Below are 9871 nucleotides of genomic sequence, written 5' to 3'. Positions count from 1 at the left end.
AACTTTAACAAACTATATAAAACTAATAAAACTGTAAAGTACTTCGTTTCACGAGCACCTTTGCGTATATGCTGAGTTTCTCGAAGGACCACCCAATGATGGGACTAAATGACTGATTGTGGTAGTTGAGCTGATTCTCAACTGAGTCTGAATTTGAACTGAACTGATACTGATTGTTTTAAACTGAGTATCAAAACTGATGTGTCAAACTGATATTGCTAACTGATATTTCCAACTGGTGTTCCAACTGATCTTTGACTGAAGTTTCTAACTGATCTTAGACTGACCTTTCTAACTGATCTTAGACTGAACTTTCTAACTGATCTTAGACTGAACTTTCTAACTGATCTTAGACTGGGTTTTATACTACTCCTGGGCCTACTCCCTCCCTCTCGATATGCGAGGGTGGGCCTCAGGGGCGGTTTTCTATCCCCTTCTACGCAGGATACCTACCCCTGCCTCATCCCCTTCCAGTCCGCCTGTAGCGCGGGTTTCCTGGAGCGGGGGTGACGGAGTTGGTCGCTATGGTGCACGAATGTTTGGCAACGCTGGGAAAATTCCATTAGGTCAAAATCCTTGTGGACACTTTTTCTAAAATTCTGACAGACCCTCTGGAATACGACTTTACGATACCTGGACTGAAGTGAAAAAACTAGACAATGGTTAATCTCTAAGCTGAACCCTTATGTGCCGCATATTGGCTGCAGGCCGGCCTGCTAAAGTACCGGACGGAGAGCTGGTGGTCACGAACGTCTCTAAGAATAATTCCCGTGTCATAAAATTGTCCCCTTGTTGTCCAAACATGCCGCCCACCTTGAACATGTCTACCTGTTCAACAATCTATCTTAACTTAACATACTACATGAAATCGTGAACCATAATACTAATACCTATACATATGTTATACGCAGTAACTAAATAAATACATTGTGAATATATACAATCGAGGTTGGATACTATGAATTGCACTCCGTTTAACTGTGTGTTATTGACGTAGCCTCTGCCTTAGCATCCACTGGGAGGATGCAAAGTTTTCGGACTGGCCGCTTGAGTAGTCCGGATGAAGTTCTTAGCGATGCTACCCTGGTGATGCCATCCCTGCCGGGGTGTAATTGCACCACTCGTCCTAATTTCCACTGTAGAGGGGGTTGATTGTCTTCCTTCATGATGACTAATGTATCGATCTCAATTTTATTTGGTGAATTTTGTTGCCACTTGTGGCGTTGTTGCATGTGGTGTATGCATTCTTTCTGCCACCGTTGCCAGAAGTGCTGGAACATTTGCTGAATTAATTCGTATCTGTTGAGTCGGGTGGTTGGAACATCTCGCAGATCACGGGTTGGTAATGCAGTAAGAGCAGTACCAATTAAAAAATGGCCAGGTGTTAACGGAAGGAGATCTGTGGGGTCTGACGAGAGCGGGGAAAGAGGACGGGAGTTCAGACAGGATTCTACTTGCGTCAGCAGTGTGTATAATTCTTCAAATGTGAGTCTCTGATCGCCGATTACTCGGGTTAAGTGATACTTCGCGGACTTAACAACCCCTTCCCACAACCCACCAAAGTGTGGCGAGTGTGGTGGGATTAAGCGCCATTCGATACCTTCCTGACTTAATTCAGTTGCTATTTTTTGATTGTAAGTTGTACTTCTAATCAAAGCTCCTAATTCTGCTAACTCATTGCGAGCACCGATGAAATTTGTGCCGTTATCTGATGCAATATACTGACAACGTCCTCGCCGGGCAATAAATCTTTGGAAGCAATTAATAAATGCGTCGGTGCTTAGGTTGGTGGCTAATTCTATGTGTACAGCCTTCGTAACGAAACATACGAAGATGCATATGTATGCCTTTACTGTTACTTTACCTCTAGTCCTTTCTTTGGTAAAAAATGGACCTGCGTAATCGGTACCGCAGGTATTAAAGGGCCGCGCTGGGGTAACTCTAGGAGCAGGTAAGGAACCCATTTGATATTCTTCGCTTGTTGGTTTGACCCGGAAGCACCTTACACATCTTCGGAGGATTCGCTTTACAGTGGGTTTACATGATAAAGGCCAGTACCGTTCGTGTAACGATGCGATTACCGCTTGACACCCTGCATGTAGTAATCTCTCGTGCTCATATCTAATGATGAGCTCAACAAATGGGTGTTTTGATGGCAATATAACTGGGTGTCTTATGTCATAACTAAAGGGAGCGTTTCTTAATCTACCGCCCACCCTGAGTATTCCATGATTATCCAGAAATGGATTTAGTGATCGTAATGGACTTGACCTTGGAAGTGACTGGTTTGCTCGTAAGGCTGTAATTTCAGTCTCAAATGCATCCCTTTGTACTAAACGTTCTAAACGTGTTCGCGCATCATCTAACTCTGTTGTTGTTAAAGGACCTATCTTGGGAAATTCAAGAGAATCTCCCTTCGTAATCTTAGCTTGTATATTTCTAGTGAATCTAATGCAATACGTAGTAACTCGGAGTAAACGCGTATACTTAGAAAATTTCTCGAAAATACTGCATTCTTGATGGGTAAATGCAGTCAACACGGTACGCGTTACCCTTTCCTCCAGAACCGGAGCTAATTGAATGTCCGCTGGAGTGGGCCATGATTCTGCATCGTCACATAGCCATGCAGGACCTGACCACCAATTTTTTGCTTGCGCTAATACTGACAACCTAACCCCTCGCGAAATCATGTCAGCGGGATTATCTTCTGAGGTTACGTGTTTCCAACTATCAACTGATGTAAGTGTTTGAATCTCTGAAACTCGGTTTGCTACAAAGGTTTTCCATCTGGAGGGCATACTGCGGAGCCATGCGAGGGTTATGGTCGAGTCTGTCCATAAGTGTTCAACTGGATTGACTAAATGCAATGCTGTTCTAACCTTCTGAATTAAATTTGCTAATAATACCGCGCCGCAAAGTTCTAACCGTGGCAATGAAATGGCTTTAAGAGGTGCCACTCTTGACTTTGCACATAATAAGGCAGCCGTCCATTGACCTGCCGTGTCCCGAGAACGTAGGTAAATGCACGCCCCATATGCCTTCTCCGACGCGTCTGAGAAACCGTGTAATTCTAATCGCGTGTTAATATCTAAATTAGTTGCCATCGTGCAACGTGGAATCTTGAGCGTTTGAATTCGTTGGATGTCTTCACGATATTCTAACCACTGAGTAGAAAGCTCTTGTGACACTGATTCGTCCCACCCTGCCTGAACCTGCCATAACCGTTGTAGGATTAACTTGGCTATGACAATAAAAGGACCTAACAAACCTAACGGCTCAAAGAGCCGTGCAATTTCTGATAGTATAGTGCGTTTCGTAGTTCGTCTATTGTTGTCGAGTTGAATCATGAAATTTAATTCGTCTGTCCTTGGTGACCACGATAGACCTAATGTTTTCGGGTCCCTTTCTATTATGGTTTCTTGACTATTGTTGTTGCTACCTGGCGTTGTAATAATATCTGGACAGTTTGTTGCCCATTTACGGAGGTGCATTCCAGCTTGTGAAAGAATAGTTGTGAGTTTAGATTTTATGGTACTGATTTCTATCGAGGTTTGAGCGCCTGTCAACAAGTCGTCCACGTAAAAATCGTTCATTATTATTTTACTAATGTCTGGGGCTGTCTCCGTGCACTGTAAACCGATCTCGCGTAGAACTCGTGTAGCTAAGAATGGAGCGGAGGCGGTACCGTACGTTACTGTGTTTAATTCAAATTCAGTAATCGGAGAGTGTGGATCTGAGCGCCACAAGATTCTTTGAAATTTCCGTTGACGCGGCTCTATTAGAACTTGACGATACATTTTTTCGATATCTGCAGAAATCACGTATTTATAATACCTAAATCTAATTAGAATCGATATTAAATCGTTCTGAACTGTGGGTCCGACTAATTGTGTATCATTTAATGATAATCCTGAAGCAGATTTTGCCGAACCATCGAACACAACACGGACCTTTGTCGTCGTGCTGCTTATCTTGGATACGGCGTGATGCGGAAGATAATACGCTACTGCCGTTGTGTCGGGAGTTTCTAAAACGCGTGACATGTGCCCTAATTTCTCATATTCCTCTAAGAATTCTACGTACTGCTGCTTTAACTGCGGGGTTTTACTTAGTTTTCTTTCTAATGCGTACAAACGTCGCTCTGCTTGATGCCGTGATTCACCTAAATCTGCAATATTGTCTTTAAATGGTATGCGGACGATATACCGACCGTCTGTAGTCCGTCGCGTCGTTTTTCGAAAGTGTGCTTCACACTCGTCGAGTGCCCTAGTTTCCTGAGGGTTAATTTCTTCGATCATCCAAAATTTTTCTAATTGAGACTGTAGGTCATGATGCGTGGCTAAATGGCATGTACCTGTGACACGCGGTTCTTTGTCGGTCCAGGTAAACGTGCCGCCGATTACCCACCCAAGTTGAGTTTTCTGAAGGATAATCCCTGATGGGAATTTGTGTTGACCGACACATAGGAGCGACCAAAATAGGCTCGCCCCGATGAGCATATCGATCGGTTTTGACACATTGAATTCTGGATCGGCAAGTTCTATGTGCGTTGGAATTTCTATTCTATCTCGCGTTAGTGGAAAGTTGGGCATATTAGTCGTAATGGTGTCGATTAACAGACAATCTATGCTATCTTGGTACTTATTAAATTTCGAGTGGATCTTGACTGTTGTTTTTCCCTTAATGGAGTTTAACGCCCTTCCTAATCCGGTTACTATTGATTCTATCGGTTTTGTACGAATACCGATTCTTTTACAAAATTCCGACGTGATGAAATTTGCTTGCGACCCTGAATCTAATAAGACCCTACATTTGTGAAATTGGCCCTTGTGGTCGCTAATGTATACGACTGCAGTTGATAACATCGTACACATTGCAGATTCCCTAGCTATGTGTGTCACAAGAGGTTGTGTTTTTACTGATTCTAGATTTGTACTCGTGTTGCAATTTGAGTTCACGGATTTTACGGAGTGAATGTCGTCGCGGTGCAATAACGAGTGGTGTTTTTTACCACAAATCTTACAATGTGACCGCGTACATTCCTTAACCCGGTGACCAGATTGCAAACAATTGTAGCATACGCGAGCTTCCTTGACTATCTGTGTTTTATTATCTGGATCTAAAGCTTTAAATTTATCGCAGTGATACATAGAGTGGGTACCCTTGCAGACAGGACATGAGTTTGTGTGGATTATGTGGGATGTGACTGCATTTACCCTTTGGCTGCCTGGCAATTTGATTCGCTGATCGAACCTCTGTGACGTTAATTGATTACTACTCGCGATATTTCCTAAGTATTTTGCTCGCTCTTCAATAAATTCGGAAAATTCTGCAAAGGATGACATTTTTGTATTTGATGCGATCTTTCTCTCCCATTCTCTACCGGAGACTAGGTCTAATTTTCTTGATAATAATGGAATAAGAAAGGTATCCCAGCTGTCTACCTGATCGCCTAATGACCGTAGTGCATTTCGATGGCTGGTAATGTCATCGATAAATTCGCGCAACGCTACTTCCGTCTGCTTGTGGACAGATTTTAAATCTATTATTGAATTTACGTGATGTCTTTTGAGGTTGGTGGAATTCTCATATCGAGACCTTAATAAATCCCACGCGAGATTGTAATTTGCCTCTGATATGCCTAATGATTGAATAACGCGGGCCGCGGCTCCCTTAACTGATGAATTCAAATAATGAAATCGCTGAACGTCTGATAATGTTTCATTCTCATGAATTAGTGCCGTAAATGTGTCTCTGAATTTTATCCAGTCACTATAATTGCCATCAAACAACGGTAACTGCATGGTTGGTAGTCTAACATTAATTATGCTATTGCTGGTGGTAGCTGGACTAACAGGCGTTTCGCGACGATTACGTACGTTAAATTTCTCTATGTGTGTTTCTACTTCGTCGATAAGGTCAAAGTACGCGGTTTCAAATGCTTCCCGTTCTGAGGTATGCGCAGTTTCGGCGTCTGTCCCTATCACAATCATTTCTATTTTTGTCTGTATTTTATTGAAGTTGTCAAATAATTGCGTGTTTGCTTCTAATCGTTTTTTTAATGACCCTATTGCAGTCGTGTTTGCAGAATCTCTGAAGAAATTTCTAAAACGCGTAAGCGCGGCTTTAACTGTACCACGTTCGCTAATTAATGATCGCAAGTCACCTTCCATTTTGAACTGCTGACGCAAATAATGAATGACGGACTTACTATTGGATGAGGTACTGCCCTTTACTGATTCCTTGTAGGCGTCTTCCACGGATGCTGATTCCCTTAGATGCGCTGATTTTGGTGGCGTCCTGGTGTCAGGTTTCTGGTCTGATGTCCTTCCTGATTGAAGGTACTACCAGCTTCTTCTTCTAAATCACCAGCGGCTGAACTGCTTGCTGATACGAACGGCTTCGACAGTGCTGATTTCGTTGACTGTGGCTTCTATTTCGCTGACCGATGGCTCCGGCTCGAAGGACCAAATGTAAAGTACTTCGTTTCACGAGCACCTTTGCGTATATGCTGAGTTTCTCGAAGGACCACCCAATGATGGGACTAAATGACTGATTGTGGTAGTTGAGCTGATTCTCAACTGAGTCTGAATTTGAACTGAACTGATACTGATTGTTTTAAACTGAGTATCAAAACTGATGTGTCAAACTGATATTGCTAACTGATATTTCCAACTGGTGTTCCAACTGATCTTTGACTGAAGTTTCTAACTGATCTTAGACTGACCTTTCTAACTGATCTTAGACTGAACTTTCTAACTGATCTTAGACTGAACTTTCTAACTGATCTTAGACTGGGTTTTATACTACTCCTGGGCCTACTCCCTCCCTCTCGATATGCGAGGGTGGGCCTCAGGGGCGGTTTTCTATCCCCTTCTACGCAGGATACCTACCCCTGCCTCATCCCCTTCCAGTCCGCCTGTAGCGCGGGTTTCCTGGAGCGGGGGTGACGGAGTTGGTCGCTATGGTGCACGAATGTTTGGCAACGCTGGGAAAATTCCATTAGGTCAAAATCCTTGTGGACACTTTTTCTAAAATTCTGACAGACCCTCTGGAATACGACTTTACGATACCTGGACTGAAGTGAAAAAACTAGACAATGGTTAATCTCTAAGCTGAACCCTTATGTGCCGCATATTGGCTGCAGGCCGGCCTGCTAAAGTACCGGACGGAGAGCTGGTGGTCACGAACGTCTCTAAGAATAATTCCCGTGTCATAAAATTGTCCCCTTGTTGTCCAAACAAAAACTATATAAAACTATATAAAACTAATAAAACTATATAATACTATATATAACTATATAAAACTAATTGAACTATATAAAACTATAGAAAACTATATAAAACTAATTAAACTATATAAAACTATATAAAACTATATAAACCTATATAAAACTATATAAAACTAATAAAACTGTATAAAACTATATAAAGCTATATAAAACTAATAAAACTATATAAAATAATCTAAAACTATGTAAAACTATATAAAACTATATAAAACTATATAAAACTATATAAAACTAATAAAACTATATAAAACTATATAAAACTATATAAAACTAAGAAAACTATATGCGGCTATATAAAACTGTATAAAACGATATAAAACTACACAAAACTATATAAAACTGTATTGAACTATATAAAACTATATAAAACTATATAAAATTATATAATACTATAACAAACTATATAAAACTAAAGCAAACTATATAAAACTATGTAAAACTATATGAAACTATAGAAAACTAATTAAACTATATAAAACTATATAAAACTATATAAAACTAATTAAACTATATAAAACTATATAAAACTATATAAAACTATATAAAACTAATAAAACTATATAAAACTATATAAAACTAAGAAAACTATATGCTGCTATATAAAACTGTATAAAACGATATAAAACTACATAAAACTATATAAAACTGTATGAAAAAATATAAAACTATATAAAACTATATAAAACTTTAACAAACTATATAAAACTAATAAAACTATATAAAACTATGTAAAACTATATGAAACTATAGAAAACTAATTAAACTATATAAATCTGTATAAAACTGTATAAAACTATATAAAACTATATAAAACTATATAAAACTATATAAAACTAATAAAACTGTATAAAACTATATAAAACTATATAAAACTATATAATACTATATAAATCTAATAAAACTATATAAAACTATATATAACTATATAAAATTATACAAAACGATATAAAACTATATAAAAGTAATTAAACAATATAAAACTATATAAAACTATATAAAACTAATAAAACTATATAAAACAATCTAAAACTATGTAAAACTATATAAAACTATATAAAACTACATAAAACTATATAAAACTATATAAAACTATATAATACTATATTAAACTACATAAAACTAATAAAACTATATGAAACTATATAAAACTATATAAAACAATATAAAACTATATAAAACTACATAAAACAATATAAAACTATATAAAACTACATAAAACTATATAAAACTATATGAAAACATATAAAACTATATAAAACGATATAAAACTATATAAAACTAATTAAGCTATATAAAACTATATAAAACTATATGAAACTATATAAAACTATATAATACTATATAAAACTAATAAAACTATGTAAAACTATATAAAACTATATAAAGCTATATAAAACTATATAAAACTTTATGAAAATAGATAAAACTATATAAAACGATATAAAAATATATAAAACTATATAAAGCTACATAAAACTATTTAAAACTATATAAAACTATATAAAACTATGTAAAACTACATAAAAGTATATAAAACTGTATAAATCTATATAAAACTATATAAAACTATATAAAACTATATAAAACTAATTGAACTATATAAAACTATAGAAAACTATATAAACCTATATAAAACTATATAAAACTATAGAAAACTATATAAAACTAATAAAACTATATAAAACTAATAAAACTATATAAAACTGTATAAAACTATATAAAACTATATGAAACTATATAAAACTAATAAGACTATACAAAACTATACAAAACTATATTAAACTATATAAAACTATATAAAACTATATAAAACTATACAAAACGATATAACACTATATAAAACTATATATAACTATATAAAACTAGACAAAACGATATATAACTATATAAAACTAATTAAACTATATAAAACTATATAAAGCTATATAAAACTAATATGACTATATATAACAATCTAAAACTATATAAAACTATATAAAACTATATAAAACTATATAAAACTATATGAAACTATGTGAAACTATATAAAACTAATACAACTATATAAAACTGATAAAACTATATAAAACTACATAAAACAATATAAAACTATATAGAACCACATAAAACTATATAAAACTATATGAAAAAATATAAAACTATATAAAACGATATAAAACTATATAAAAGTAATTGAACTATATAAAACTATATAAAACTATATAATACTATATAAAACTAATAAAACTATGTAAAACTATATAAAACTATATAATACTATATAAAACTATATAAAACTATATAAAACTAATTGAACTATATAAAACTATAGAAAACTATATAAAACTAATAAAACTATATAAAACTATATAAAACTAATAAAACTATATAATACTATATATAACTATATAAAACTAATTGAACTATATAAAACTATATAAAACTATATAAAACTATACAAAACGATATAAAACTATATAAAACTAGTTAAACTACATAAAACTATATAAAACTATATAAAACTAATGAAACTACATAAAACTATATAAAACTATATAAAACTATATAAAACTATATAAAACTATATAAAACTATGTAAAA

At 35.4% G+C, this 9871-nt stretch overlaps 1 protein-coding gene across 1 annotated transcript; it reads right to left on the bottom strand.

Moving 5' to 3' along the window:
• Positions 1 to 974: 974 nt before the first annotated feature.
• LOC143176322 (uncharacterized) lies at positions 975 to 6173 on the bottom strand. The gene has a single exon (XM_076374152.1). It carries the CDS (start codon positions 6171 to 6173, stop codon positions 975 to 977), a length of 5199 nt encoding a protein of 1732 aa, XP_076230267.1.
• Positions 6174 to 9871: the final 3698 nt, after the last annotated feature.

This window comes from Nomia melanderi, unplaced genomic scaffold, assembly GCF_051020985.1.
Source record: "Nomia melanderi isolate GNS246 unplaced genomic scaffold, iyNomMela1 scaffold0491, whole genome shotgun sequence".
Lineage (NCBI taxonomy): Eukaryota > Metazoa > Arthropoda > Insecta > Hymenoptera > Halictidae > Nomia > Nomia melanderi.
Note: the sequence above shows the minus strand (reverse complement) of the source record. Positions and strands in the feature narration are given on the sequence as shown.